Source organism: Schistosoma haematobium, chromosome 1 (genome assembly GCF_000699445.3).
Source record: "Schistosoma haematobium chromosome 1, whole genome shotgun sequence".
NCBI classification, from domain to species: Eukaryota; Metazoa; Platyhelminthes; class Trematoda; order Strigeidida; family Schistosomatidae; genus Schistosoma; species Schistosoma haematobium.
This window is the reverse complement of record NC_067196.1, coordinates 21,817,564-21,832,808: the sequence shown is the minus strand read 5'-3', so window position 1 is coordinate 21,832,808 and position 15,245 is coordinate 21,817,564. Positions and strand designations below refer to the sequence as shown.

Here is a 15,245-nt window from a genome sequence, read left to right as displayed (position 1 = left end):
TTCGAATAAAATATCATGTATAAAATGCTTAATGATTATCGAAACAGAAGTTAGTGTTTAAAGGTATTCAAATGAGGTTTTTACATTTTAATAAGTTGATAGGTCTAGTATTGGAACAGTTGACCATAATTTAATAACCACTTTTTAGCTTCACATTATGGAAGACGGAAGGAATGAAGAATGAAAAAATGTGATTTACTTTCAAAGTTAGTTTATGTGTAGAAAACAAGAGATTTATAGGTTTACGTAATCTCGGTAACGTGGAAGTTTTGGGAATCATAACAATTTTCGTGATGAAAATAGATAACTACTCAGTCAAAATGTGTCACATAATCCTCCACGTTTCTACAAAGTTTCGAAAAGCTTCCATTGAATGCTGATGTAAAGGAAGGTTTCCGACTTTTTCCAACTTCTGAAAACTGTTTCAACGATTTATCTGGGACTCTAAGCAAAAGTGATACTGTTGAGCTTATTAACTTAAACCAAAAGATGATTATTCATTATAGTTTTTGGTTTTCACATCTCACTGAATTTCTTAAAATCACTTATAAAGTGACCAGAAATCTACACTACTTGATATCCCTGCGTACTGATGTTTGTTGTTAGTCAGATCCCATGAAACTGTTTAAAATTTTGTGAGAGATATCCTTTGTTTCAAAAATCTTTATTTTGAAATGGTGGAGAACGATACTTCTATTGATTTACTGTTTTTTTTCGGTATCATTCCTTTACTATATTCCCAAGAGCATTCTAAAAATATTTTAATACAAAATAATTATTGAACTAAACGATATTTTCTGATGAAACAAAGAAGGTTTCGAGTTAAAAGCACATTTATCATTTACGAAAATGATGGATGTTCACTGCTTAATGTAGTCAATGCTACAAGAATCTATGCTTATTATCAATACATATTAATTGAATATGTGATCGAATGACATAGGATAATCAGTGGGGAGACCAAAATCAAGGTTCAATGGTTCTAGAGCCTATCTATCTGTTATAACTTGTGAGTTGAATGCTGATTGTCTTGGCTCTTTTAGTACTACTTTTTGTATCTGGTTGTCACTGATTGTTATGTCGGAAACGCCTACCACCTATACTCGGAACAAGGGACCTCTGCAATTTCCACGACGCGAAAGTAAGAACACAATGATTAGTATAAGTGAAGATTTATTAACCTCAAAACACGACGACGATTCTAGTCGAAAATACACTCATTTACATATTGATTGTACACTCATTTTGATTAATAATTGGGATGAAACCACATATATAACAAATCACATACTGAGCATAGTTCATGTCAATGGAATACAAGAATATCGTATATTATACAGAATAAATTATCATACGAGAAAACAAAACAAAATGCTACATTGTGTAATCATTACATTGAATCAAAACAGAAAAAATGTTAAATAAAACTCATAATGAGTAAATCAATCGAAAATTGACTTTTCTTTCCATCATATCCCCCCCTGTTCTTTTTTTGAAGACTCTATGTTGAGATCCATCTTTAAATTTTATGACTTCATCCTCCCCAACGAAATAATGTTGGGTCCTTATATTCCCAACTTACAGTTAATGTGACTCTATTTAAAATATATTTCCCTCATTGAATAGAGTGTTCACTAGAACTGACTAGATGGTGAGGATCAACGACACTTGATATGCGGTCATTAAGGTTTGATTCTTGTGAAACATTTTCACCACATTTCTTGAAAATCTCGTTAGTAGATAATCGATCACTAGAATAATCGGCGTCTATAAAAATTTCATTAGGTTCTTGATCATCATTTAATGAATCCGACAAATTTTCCCCACTTTTGTAAGAAATTTGATCAAAAGCATGTGAGTCATTAGGATAACTCATATCTGGTAAAACAACTAGAGAACCCCAATAAGTACATTCATCAGAAACTTTTGTCTTAGAATGATGAGCTTCATTTAATACGACTGTCTTCATTATGGTGCTTGGTTCATTTCCTGTTTCTTCGTGGGCGGGTACTGCAATAATTTCATGAGCATTTAATAAGACATCGTCTTTCTGTGAGCTGGACTAGTCAGTGTTTGTACATTGTGTCTCGAGGGAAATGGGATTTCAACCCACGATATGACATGTCTCTGAAATGGACATTTCTGGACCACTGAGCGGATCATGAATGACTGCTACTGCTTATCAAGGATTCACGGAGGGTTTCATCGACACGTTCATACGTTCTGCAGTCATTTTCCAGCTCGGTATCCAAATTAGAAATTAATTTACCAATTTCTATCAAATCTCCAAAACATCGATGATTTAGCAGCCGTGTGCGTAAATTGTCTAAAACATTCAACCGGCTAGTTTTGAAACGCTGCTGTTGTCGCTCAAGTAGCAACTGTAATTGGTCGGAAGAGATAGCCATTTTCTGAATCAGCACAATAATGAAAGATACTGTATGACTAAATAACAATCAATGCCGTTCAAGAACACCGGCGAAAACCCTGTATGCTGATTACTCGAAATAATTACTCTGAATTTTGTCCAATTACAGGCTGACTTTGATTCGTTAATTTGAAGATTGAGGGTACAGAATTGTTGTTTAACCCCGTCACCAATTGTTATAACTTGTTAATGTTCTCCAGAATCATCGTCGCCAATTGGTATAACAGGTAGAATTCAACTGACAAGTTATACCAATTGGCGACGATGATTCTGGAGAACATTAACAAGTTATAACAATTGGTGACGGGGTTAAACAACAATTCTGTACCCTCAATCTTCAAATTAACGAATCAAAGTCAGCCTGTAATTGGACAAAATTCAGAGTAATTATTTCGAGCAATCAGAATACAGGGTTCTCGTCGTTTTTGGGTCAAAGAAAGGAATTCCTATTCATACAGCTAACCAGCTATAACGATGGGCAACCACACTTCTGGGTTACGATTTCAAGATCAAGTATCAGTCTACTACCGCTTTCAGGCAAGCTGACGCATTATCAAGATTAATAGATTCCTAATCAAAAACCCCAAAGGAGACTCTTCTATCAAATATAAAAGCTGAGAAAGAAGTTCATCGCGTATTGGATGACGCAATCAATGGACTCCCAGTAACCTTTGAAACTATCAAGAAGATCACTGAAATCGATAAGACATTGAGCACAGCTAAATGCTATCTCTCGACCAACTGGCCAAAAACACGTCTTGACGGAGAACTTTTGCAATATTTTCGTCTATGTGACTCATTAATGGTTGTCAACTCGTGTATTATGTTCGGTGATTGAATTGTTATTCCGAAGTTGTTACGTCACAAGGTTCTCAAGCAGTTTCACAATGGCCATCCTAGAATCAATAAAATGAAATCGTTGGCTCGTAGTTATGCTTGTTGGCCATTAATGGACAAAGATATCGAGAACAAATGCCGTAACTGTCCATCATGCAGTCAAACTGCTGAAAATCCTTTGAAATGCGAACCTCAGTGTTGGCCAACGTTTGCAGGACCCTGTGTAAGACTTCACATAGATTTTTCTGGTCCAATCCAAGGAAAAATGTTTCCAATTATTGTGGATGCATTTACTAAGTAGCCTGAAGTATATACCATGCCTAATTGTACAACATCAGAAACAATTCACAAGTTGTCTACCTTGTTTAGCTGCTTCGGAGTTCCAGAGACCTTCGTAACTGATAATGACTCGCAATTCATCGCAGAATCGTTCAAGTATTTCTGTAGCACAAATGGAATAACTCATCTTTGTTCTCCGCCCTATCATCAGCAATCAAACGGACATGCAGGACGATTTGTGGACACTTTTAAGCTAACATTACTGAAAGAGGGAGGCGGAGGGACAACTGGGCAGGTAACCACAAAATTTTTAACAGCCTACAGAACCACTCCGAACCTTAATGTTCCAGATGGTAAGTCTCCCGCTGAAGCCATGTTCGGAAGGCGTATTCGAACCGTTTTCAACGCCATGTTGCCATCCGAAATAGTGGATGGGCGCAGTTACAATCCAAATATTCGAAGCTTTAATGTTGGCGACGAAGTCTACATTAAATCCTACCTCAGAAAGAACCAATGGGATCCGGGAAATATTATAAAAATATTGGGAAAAGTTTTGTACAGAGTCCGAGGAACCTTTGAAACATGTATATGACATAGAAATCAAATCCACAGAGATAAAAGAACGATTCGTACTCAAAATAACCAACTGAATCTTTCGTTAGATTTAATCTCAGATAAATCAACGTTACATATGCCCAAGGACACTAAAAAGAAGTCTCGGACAAGCAAGACAACAAGGGTAATGGGACGCCGCCGCGAATCAATCGTCAAGTGGATCCTATGAAGAAATCTTATTCGGGGGAGGTGTTGAGTCGGCTTCCGAGCAATAAAACGGAGTTTATAGAGGCCCTAAAAGAGCCGAAGAGTTCCAGCCAATCAGAACATGGTGGAGCTTTCTAGAATACCAACGTGGCATGCTGCTATTGGTCAGTAGCATAATATGTCTTAGCGGACTGGACAAAATATAATGTTGATTTAGGAAATGCTAGCATCTATAAATACCCGTGATTTTCTGTACACATTGATTCTTACCAAATAGACACTACTCTAGCTTTTCTTCTGCTTTTTGATTTGCGACGGTGAAGTTCAACGTTCGAGTGTCGTAGTCGTAAATCGTATTCTGCGTTAATGAAGTAGCGAACTTAACACTGAGTCAGGGAATTTTATAGGAGAGGATATAAATAGCAAACGAGAAGTTGGGGATGAAGTCACTCTCAGCAATTTCATATGTGTAACTCATTAGTAATCAAACATAAGTTTCATTTAAAGACGATAATGTTAATCTAATGATTTGATTTAAAAAGATTTTTGTAAAGCTACGTTTATTGTATTTAGTTTGCATGTTATTAAAAAGTTTTACACGATATCAACAATGAAATCTTTGTAAAGTTGTTCGCCTACAAGTTAAGTAACAAGTATTCTGAATGCAAATACAGACTAATAAATATTACGTAATCTGAGGAAGAAAAACCTATATGGGATCTTAACTAAGACCTTTATATGAATATATAGTACTGCACATTGTATCTTAAAATCTATATGGATTTTTGTGTAAACCCAAATGAATGTAGACATTTGAATAGAACTTACCAATCAATATTCCCTCCACACAATCTATCTAAACATATAAGAATCGGTTTCCAGTCTGGAAATAACGTATTCTTGATCACTTCACTTCGGTAACATTTTTGTAATCTATTTTAATAAAAAAAATTTTAAAACACTAACTTTAAAAAAAGTTGACAAATGGATTGTCAATAAGGAACTTCAACTGTCCAATTTGTTACTTAGCATTGACCTTAGAAATGAAGATATTCATATCATATTCGTCGTTTTTAAATGTTCATTGCTTATTGCTAGATTATCATAACTATTAGAAATTAGGGAGCACTGAATAGCTATTTTCTAGTGTGAGATTATCTAGCATAGGTGTATAAATCAGTCAAGGATACTCAATAATCTCCACGAACCCCTATATTGATAATAATCATGTGCTCGCTAATGACTAATTTTGAGAGGTTATACGTTCGGTTGCTAATGCGTTCATGAATGTGAATTTCTACGAAATCCTAAACTAGGATGAAATAATTTCTCTGATGCTTCTTGTATTTAATTGACCGTTTGTTTAATATCACTCCAAAAGTTAATTATGAAAATAGAAAAAAAAACTTTATTTTTAAAGTTAATATTTCTATAGTGCAATCGCTCATTGAACCTGTTTTAAAGAATGTTCACTAATGCTTAAGAAACATTTAAACAGTTAAATCGAATAAATCACCATTCCTCACGAGTTAACTATGCTGGATCGTATCAGCGTTTTAAAACGATTACATTCTAACTCATGTGCAAATATAGGGAAACTGCTCATGTTTATAAGCAACCGTTGTAATAATGTTGGTCAACTTTAGTGTATTTTGAAGTAAACTTACCTGACATTGGCTTTATTTCAGTTTGGAACTCAACACTTACGCGTATAAATAATCGTAGAAGTAATCTAAATGTGAGCACAATCATCGCTTCTCAAGCATTCTAATACTTGATTTCGATTCTTGAAATAGTACTTATCTATGAAATGTCACTAATCTACCTTGTAACTAGTCAGTATTTAGCACACAATTATATCCTGTCATGGATTCTCATAGATAATAAAAGCATAGGTATTCAAAGAATGCTGCATAATTTTCAAGTTGAACTAAATTTGATAAATCATCTAATCAAATTTAATTTTATTTCAGTTAACTAGAAAGTGTATTAATTAATTCAATGGTAGACGGTGATGCGACTTCGTGGATTGGTTGAAGTTAGACATTATCACGTTTGGATGCCGGCCAGCTCAGTGGTCTAGATATTAAGAGCCCGTGCGCGAGACTGATAGGTCCTGGGTTCGAGTCTTGCGAGGCGGAATCGTGGGTGCGCGCTGCTGAAGAGCCTCATAATAGGACGAAACCGCCGTCCAGTGCATCTAGGTTTTCCATGATGATCTAGCTCTAATTGATTTATGGATTCAACTATTAGATTACTATAATATCTACATAAACCCATTTCTGATCATAAATTCAATAGATTTATAAGTACAAATAAATTTTTAGAACAATGTTCATTGTCTTACTTTCCTCGTTCATTTCTTCGATAGATAATTACATATGGATCTGATTTACCAAAAAAATCTTTTTTATCCAAATTTGCTCCATTCATTTTAATAAAAATATTTTCCTAAATTTTTTTATTTTTAGAGTTTATTAAATAACGAAATAAATAGTTATATTGAATAAGAAAATTAATTTAATTAATATAAAAGATTAACAAATCACAATTCATCTTGTATTGATTGTTTACATTTTCTCATTGGTGCTTAATGACTGCAATCAGGCAGTCACTTATTAGAATATGTGCACCATGTGCAGATTGCTTCGATATTGCGTTAAATCACTAGGATTAGAAGTAGGGATGAATAGTAGCTGGTAGTGGAATCCAAGACTCGCGTTTCACTCTCTTTGGGACTCATCAACTGAATGTACTTGTATCCTAGAGTTGATGTTTATTATGAATTTTTAATTTGTAATGGTTTTAACATTTCCGTTGGTAATATTTTGACTGAATTTTAATCAATCATGATTCCCATATGTTCATTCTGTATGAATTGCTTCGATATAAGCATTTTCCACAAATTTATATACGATAGATGGAATGTAGCTAATATGATGGTGTTTGAAACGAAAAGCAATGAGTTCGAATCCTATAGTGAGAATGTACTCTGAGATACAAGTACATTCAGCTAACATGTCGCAGATGAAATAATACAAGCGTTCTGGATTTCACTGTTAGTCAAATTCCTTCTGTTCTTTAATAACAATGGTAATTATAGAGGTTACGCTGAAACCTCATGTAATAAGTGGACTTTTCTAGTAATTATTGAACGAGAAAATAAACTTTTTTGTAGGAAGATAATCGTTTCCGTACTATACTTGTTTGATTGGTAGAAGAATGATCATTTTCAGATACTGAGGTCAATATTATTAAAAAATATTCAATACCGTTTGATCGATTTTACGTTACGTAATAAATAAGTCACAGTATTCATAGTATTATTATTTGATGTATGTAAACCTTGTTGAAGTGAATTATGTTTATTTTGAAAATTCTCATATTTCCCTGTATACACTCGTTCATTGTTACCGAGAATCAAGCTAATTGTCATTCATCAGTAAGAGATATTTTCAAACTTGAAAGAACCTGATGATCTTTATGTTAGTCATGTCTTAATGCTCAATTCAAAAGTGTTTTCATAGTCTCGTAACAACTATACTCGAAAAATTCTTGCTAACCACGAAAACGGCTAACAAAATTCACTGTGATATCAAGTCACATTGAAACATAATCAGCAGAATTTCATCAACCTCAGGAGAATAGGAGACATAGCGCAATGTATTAATAAGTAGTGAATTATTTAGTGCGTGAACACTTCATTAAACTAACAAGGTTTATAGAGATCGATGCACATATTATATCAGAAATTGTCAAGTAAATTTCAAGAGACAAAACAGCCGTTCAGTGTTTTCAGGTTTACAATGATGATTTAACAGTGATCGGTTAATGATCTCCATAAACAATTTTCAAGAGAGTCAAATTAGCGTCATTCATTTCTGAGCTTTTTTATTTAATAATGTCAGAAATTTTATAATAAAAGTAACTTTTCACAGAATTAACTCAACACATTGAACACATTCTCTGTAATTTTCTGTACATCAGTAAACATAGATGAATATTTTATTGGTTAAGATTATGAGTGAGTTGAAGCTAAACAATCGTGGAAAACCTGGAAGCATTGGACGGTCGTTTCGTCCTATTGTGGGACTTTTCAGCAGTGCGCATCCACGATCCAGCCCCCCACGAGATCCGAAACCAGGACCTATCAGCGCTTAACCACTAGACCACAAAGCTGGCTGGCATCCAACGGTGTTAATGTCTAACTTTAACTAATCCACGAAATTGAGCGACGCATCCACCATTGTCATCAGTGAGTTACTATCTCACAACAGACCTGGTTGAACTCCACCGCTGAGGACTCTCACAATAGGACGAAACGATCGTCCAGTGCTTCCAGATTTTCCAAGTTGGTCTAGCTTCAATTGACTCATGATCTCAACCATTGAAATTACTATAATTTCCACAAAACTCCTGATAGATGAATATTGTTAATTTATGATTGTATAAAATTATTTTATGTTAGGTTACTCATAGTTTACACATTTATCATGTTAACTCGTCTTATAATTTAAGTAGTTTTGTTTATACTGTGAAAATTAAATTGTATTGATTAATGAATAGATACTATTTTATAATGATAAATTATCGTTGTTTTTTATATATATCATAGTAACGAAGAGATATATTTTTGTTGTTTAACGCGATTGTTCAATATTTTTAGTCAAGTATATAGTAAAGTTGTTTAATATTCTATATTAAGAACGTTTTATGATATTACTCCACTATTTATCATAATTACAAATGAGTTATTCACTGGATGTTTAAGTCATTAGAGAACTAATAGAAACAAAGTTATGATATTTACTAGAATTTGTTAAGAATTTTAATTAGAACTATATATACATTAGTAATATTTATTCATTTTAAACTACATTTATATAATAGTTCACCTAAGTGCGTTATTTTTATAATGAATTTAATAACAACGAAATTCTACTGATTAAGATCTCAGCTTTAAAGGTATTAGAAAAAAATTATTAAACAATGGATAATGTTTTTCAATTTATTTCATTGTGAATAAATAATGATTATCTTTCTTACTTAACATTCAAGTTTATGACATTAATTTGACACTTATGTGGAATCAGACAGTGGTTAGATGTGGATTCTAGTAAGTGCATCTCATGCTATACGAAATTTTTCAAATGAGTGTAACTGCACCTCAGAGATTTGAAGTCAGTTATCAAGATGTATAGGTTATAAGCGAAAATGAACAACTGCAATCGTTAATATAAACAAAGGGAAGATTCAGACATTTAAAAATGAATTATTCACCAGATATGTTCAAGTAAACGACAGAGTTGATAGTAGTGATGTAAATTTTTAGTATTGGTGTATATGCTTTTCGAAAGTAAACTGAAGAAAGACGAAATTTTCGTGATTACAAGAGACATTAGTGGTTTATGGAAACATCTGAGCTATCGACGACTATTAAAGGCTAATTTATCTAATTGAAGCTTAAAATTGCTTTCAAATACATTATTCTGTATAGTTACGCCTAATGGTGATAATATTATGTGAAAATGATAGAAGAATGAAATATCGATCAGGTATTGGTTATTTTAAATACTAATTATCAATAAACCACAGAATATGAAACTTTTAATCTGATTTTGGCCTGCATAACAAGGGTAATCGAATTTCGATCATATAAAACTGCGTTCTTTCACCAAAAATGGTTTCTATTGAATAACAGAAAATATAGGTACAGTGGTTTAAACAGAGAAAACGTGGTAATATAACACTTATGGTCACAACCTACAGCTTGCAAAACCCTTTATCTATGTAAAATAGTATTGTCAATTAGTTTGAAAAATACATTTCTTAAGGCATAGTTCACCCTAATTAGATAGTCATTGAAAAGTAGAAAGCATTGTATAGTTGTTTCATTCTAGTATACGACTCTTTAACAACATGAATTGAAAAGCTCTGCGAGGATAGAACTCAGAACCTCCAGGTCTTGAAACTATGAGTTCTCGTAATAAGACCAGTTAACTATCTAATGTTTTTTTGCTTTTCAACTGCTGTCTACGATTGTTCGGTTAATTAAACCATAAACAAATACTTTTTATAACTGTTCCATTTTTAACGTTAGTTTTAGTCATTCAAAGAAAACCAATATTATTTAATAATAATGACTAACAATCGAACTAGATTATAAAACTCTTGCCCAAACATTACATTCTAAAGGCTTGTCTATTAGAAAGTTTGATGCTAGGGAATTCGCAATGTCAAGGTTTTTTCACAAAAATGTACTGAATAAATCCAAACCCTTAAAATTCGTTCTTATGGAAATAAAAAGATTTGTTTCCACTAGGAATGAATTATGTACAAACGAATATGATTAATTCGATTGTGAAATGCTTTTATTAAGTAGTAGTATATGAATTTCTTTTACCATTGCTACATGAGAACCACACATAATTTTGTAATTAGTTAATGTGTACACGAATATATTTATATATATAGTTCTGTATTCTGTTTAAGTAAATGAAAGTAGATTCTTCAACGTCGTAGAGAATGTCGTCTATAATTAAAATGTTCGTTTTTTAAAACTATGGTGTTTTGAATCAATAACTACATATGTATTGCTGAGACGAATCTATTGTCTTATTTTGACTACTTTGTTGAAAATAGTCAAAGTTTTGTTTTGTTTGTTTTTCTTTGTAGTGTTTAATGGTTGTACTAAAGTTATAACCCAATTTTTAAATTATTCTTACATAGGAAGTAAATTTCATCTTGTCTATATTTCTGTTGATGAAAAGTTATGTCAGTATTGGTATTTATTGAATACAAACCATTAAAATGAACTGTTTAAATGATTGGATTTTGTATGGTTTCTATATATATATATATATATCACCAGTGTTTGGGAAATTGATTTTTCTTAAAAAAGGAACAACATTCTTTGTGATCCCATTTAAATTTTACTGAATTCTGTTCCAAATGTAAATCTGTATGTAACAATTCGGTTTAACTATGTAAATATAAATTATAATGAATAGAATTAAACATTTGATATTATCAATGTTTAATGAATTAATATGTATACACAAGAATAGAGACTTACTTTAGAAAAAGGATCTTCTCGAATGCAAACTATGATAAAAACAAACAGACAAACAAAAAAAACAAACAAACATGAAATGAATGTTTTAACTATTGCTGAGAAAAATCACTTGATAAAACTGTATATTAAAAAAAAACAGTAACGAACGGCAGACGACTTATGCTTTCCGGTCATCCATTTTTATCAGTTGTGCAAACACTGTAGTGTGATAGTATTTTTTCCTGATTTGTTTTAAATGACTAGTTTTCTAATATTGATTCCATGTAAACATGAGCTTTTATAGGAAGCGTGAAACGTATCAAAAAAGAAAAAAAATTGTACAAAGTTTCAGATAGAACTATCATGGTGGTTAATATTATTTTCGTAGCTTTTCTAAATACAGGTAAAATAATTCTGATGAAATTCATGCATCAACTATATTGTACGACTAAAGAGAAAATACCAGAAGAACAAAACTGGTCGGTAACGTTGTAAAACAAGGGTAAAAGATAGTTGAAAAGCATTTTAAAGTATACATTTTTTAAATATCCGAAAGTGACATTCGGGACTATTAAAGTACTTCATAGTTTGTTTTAAAAATTGTCCACCGTAGTCACGTAAACCTTATTGAATATAACGGTCATCATAATAATACATTTATTGAGTCATATTGAAAGATGTATTCATATGAAAATAGATAAATACAGCTTATTTAGCTACAACCTATTTGGAAACTATATCTTCAATAGAATGGGTTATTATTAATTTATCTATCATGTAGCTAGAAGTGAAATTCAGGATGTAAGTTTCCTTCTGTTTGTAACTTGTTAGGTGGGTGTACCTGTGTACCAGTATTGATGTCTACATTAAGATTAGAACCCTATGTCTATTTAAACGGCAACGTGAAATATGTTAAATTACTCAGCAACGTGTTTAGAAAGTATGAAAGTATCAGTGAAAGCTTAGAACTTCCTGTTGTTAAAATTTAGAACTGAAATCCGCCCAGGATGTACATATGATAAAACAGACTGGTCATTTTTAAACTTGAATTCCAACAACAAAAAGTAATAGACAATTGTACAAGCTATTGCGATCAGAATGATAAAGTAAAAATTTGGCATATCTGGTTTCAATGAAATATTGTGTAAATTTTAGTTCTATCTAAGTGAACTCATTAAAATATTATTGAGGTTGATAATGGACAAAACAAAATGGTATAAATATCATATCATAGATGTGACTTGGTATGTCATAAGTAAATTTAAATTATGTGAATGACTTTTTAAAAATAAAAACAGTATTGAGTATTTTCTTGCTTTAAACCAGAATAGAAAGAATTTGTGGGAAAAACAAGAGTCTTAGATACAACACAGCATGCACCGATCCAATGACAATTGACGGAGAAGATTTGGAAGATATAAAAACCTTTACACATCTGAGCAGCATCATTGATGAACACAGTGGATCTGATGCAGATGTGAAGGCGCGGATCGGCAAAGCAAGAGCAGCATATTTACAACTGAGGAACATCTGGAACTCAAAGCAACTGTCAACCAACACCAAGGTCAGGATTTTCAATACATATGTCAAGACAGTTCTACTGTATGAGGCAGAAACCTGGAGAACTACGAAAGCCATCATCCAGAAAATACAGGTGTTTATTAACAATTGTCTGCGCAAAATACTTCAGATCCATTGGCCGGACACTATTACCAACAACGTACTGTGGGAGAGAACAAACCAGATCCCAGCGGAGGAAGAAATCAGGAAGAAGCGCTGGAAGTGGATAGGACACACATTGAGGAAAGCACCCAACTGCGTTACAAGACAAGCCCTCACATGGAATCCTCAAGGCCAAAGGAAAAGAGGAAGACCAAAGAACACATTACGCCGAGAAATGGAGATAGACATGAGAAAAATGAACAAGAATTTGATGGAACTAGAAAAGAAGGCCCAGGACAGAGTGTATTGGAGAATGCTGGTCGGCAGCCTATGCTTCATTGGGAGTAATAGGCGTAAGTAAGTTTTATAAGATTGTAATGATAAATATCCATATAGAAATATAGTTACATTTAGCAATTAATTATGAAATATTTATCATGGATTATATTTGTAATGACTATTTAGAATAAAGAATTCATTTTATAATCTTTTTAATTGGCTTTATATTATTCATTAAGAAAAATCGATCATTTTAAGAGCCAAAAATGTGAAGTTCAAATTTCCCAATGAATATGATAGAAAAACTTTTTTGTTGAGAAAATTATTTTTAATAGAAAAGAAAATTGATGAAACTCTAATTTATCGATCACCTTTGAGTGATGTAAACGTGACCTTGAGAATGTCCATCAACTTATTTGGGGTTATATAAGAGTTATAAACTAGTTTAAGGTATTAAGATTATGATTTAATGTTGTTGGTTAGAATTAGGAATTAGATTTAGGGTTTTCATCATGAACTGATATTAGCTAAAATGCTAAAACACTATTTAGCTAAATGGATGAATGAATTTTGAACTAAAATTCAAGACTTGTTATAGTAAATCTGATTGGTTAGTCCATAAATTATAGAGTCATCAAATAATCTATTGATTATTAGCAAAATACATGAATTTCACATGAGAAAACTCAGAAAAGTTTGTTAAATGTCAGCTCAGCCAACCATTCTGAACGTGTAAGCCGAGGTATTATATTCATGTTCTGGGCGAGACTATAATTTATAGACGAAACAATTAGATTTACGATAACAAGACTTGGATTCCAACACGAAATTCTTTAACCACTTGGCTAAATAACGTCTCGGCATTTTAGCTGATATTAGATTGTGATAGAAACCCTGTATCTAATCTCTATCCCTAACCATCAACTGTAAATCACAATCTTTATCCTTCACAAACGTTTAAAGCCCATATTTAGCCTTAATCATTACGTGAACATTCTCATGGCCACTTTAGTGCCGCTCAAAGGTCGTTTCACCAATTTCTGTTGTATAGAATAAAAATTGTTTAAAGAAAAATCATTTTCTATAGATCTAAAACAAATTTTCTACCATTATAAAACAACCGATTTCTATTCATTTCTGTAAGGGTGAATAATGTTTGAATACATACAGAACAAAGAGGCAAAATTTACAAAGGAATATACAGCTCAATTTACATTTGTATGTTGAATAAAACAAGCGAATCACAATATTGAAATTAATTTGTGAATGAATTTATCATTAGAGTTTTACAAAACTTCAGTCACCATATAATATATTATGTAACTAAGTTTATTCTTTTATTGTAATTGGTGGATAATTATTAAAGCTTTCTCACAGGTATCAATTATTGGGTAGTTAATTAGGTTACAGTATGGTTGAATGCTGTTTTAAGGCATATAGTATTGAATATATGTTTTGTTTACTTTTGGAGTTCTTTAGGAACATTCGCATTCGCAATCACTCAAATCAGTTTCATGCTATAATATAAACTGGAGTTTGAAATGAGGAACGTTAGATTCCAGAGAACTGATTTGAAAGACCACACATGGAATGAAAGATTCTTAAAATCTTTAAATGTTAATTTATATCTTTAAATAATTTCAAATTGATACGAAACACTTTTTAAATGTTCCTCAGTCTTCGATAATTTCTCAGTTGAGGTAATTATTTGATGAAAAATTACCTTCAGTTTATTGCTGAATACTCCATATTTCGTCTTATAGTGTTTATTGATAGATCGATCAATTTCTAAGTATGACACATGAGTGAAACTGACTTTTCAGTTTCACACACATCTTATCATATTGAAAATATGCTCATGTCATTTATTAATATACATTATAGCAACTCATGTACAATTGAGTTTGTTCTCATTTAATTCGATTAAGCCCTTTTGTTAACTTA

The 15,245-nt window shown here is 32.2% G+C and overlaps 1 protein-coding gene across 1 annotated transcript in view; it reads right to left on the bottom strand.

Moving 5' to 3' along the window:
• CPNE8_3 (Copine-8) overlaps positions 1 to 15,245 on the bottom strand; it is a 148,366-nt gene that overhangs the window by 48,319 nt on the left and 84,802 nt on the right. The window contains exons 8-10 of the mRNA XM_051212952.1: positions 11,382 to 11,410; positions 6,654 to 6,757; positions 5,135 to 5,239 (exon numbers count right to left, since the gene is read on the bottom strand). Coding sequence (XP_051073408.1) covers positions 5,135 to 5,239; positions 6,654 to 6,757; positions 11,382 to 11,410 — 238 coding nt within the window. The remainder of the gene's footprint in view (positions 1 to 5,134; positions 5,240 to 6,653; positions 6,758 to 11,381; positions 11,411 to 15,245) is intronic.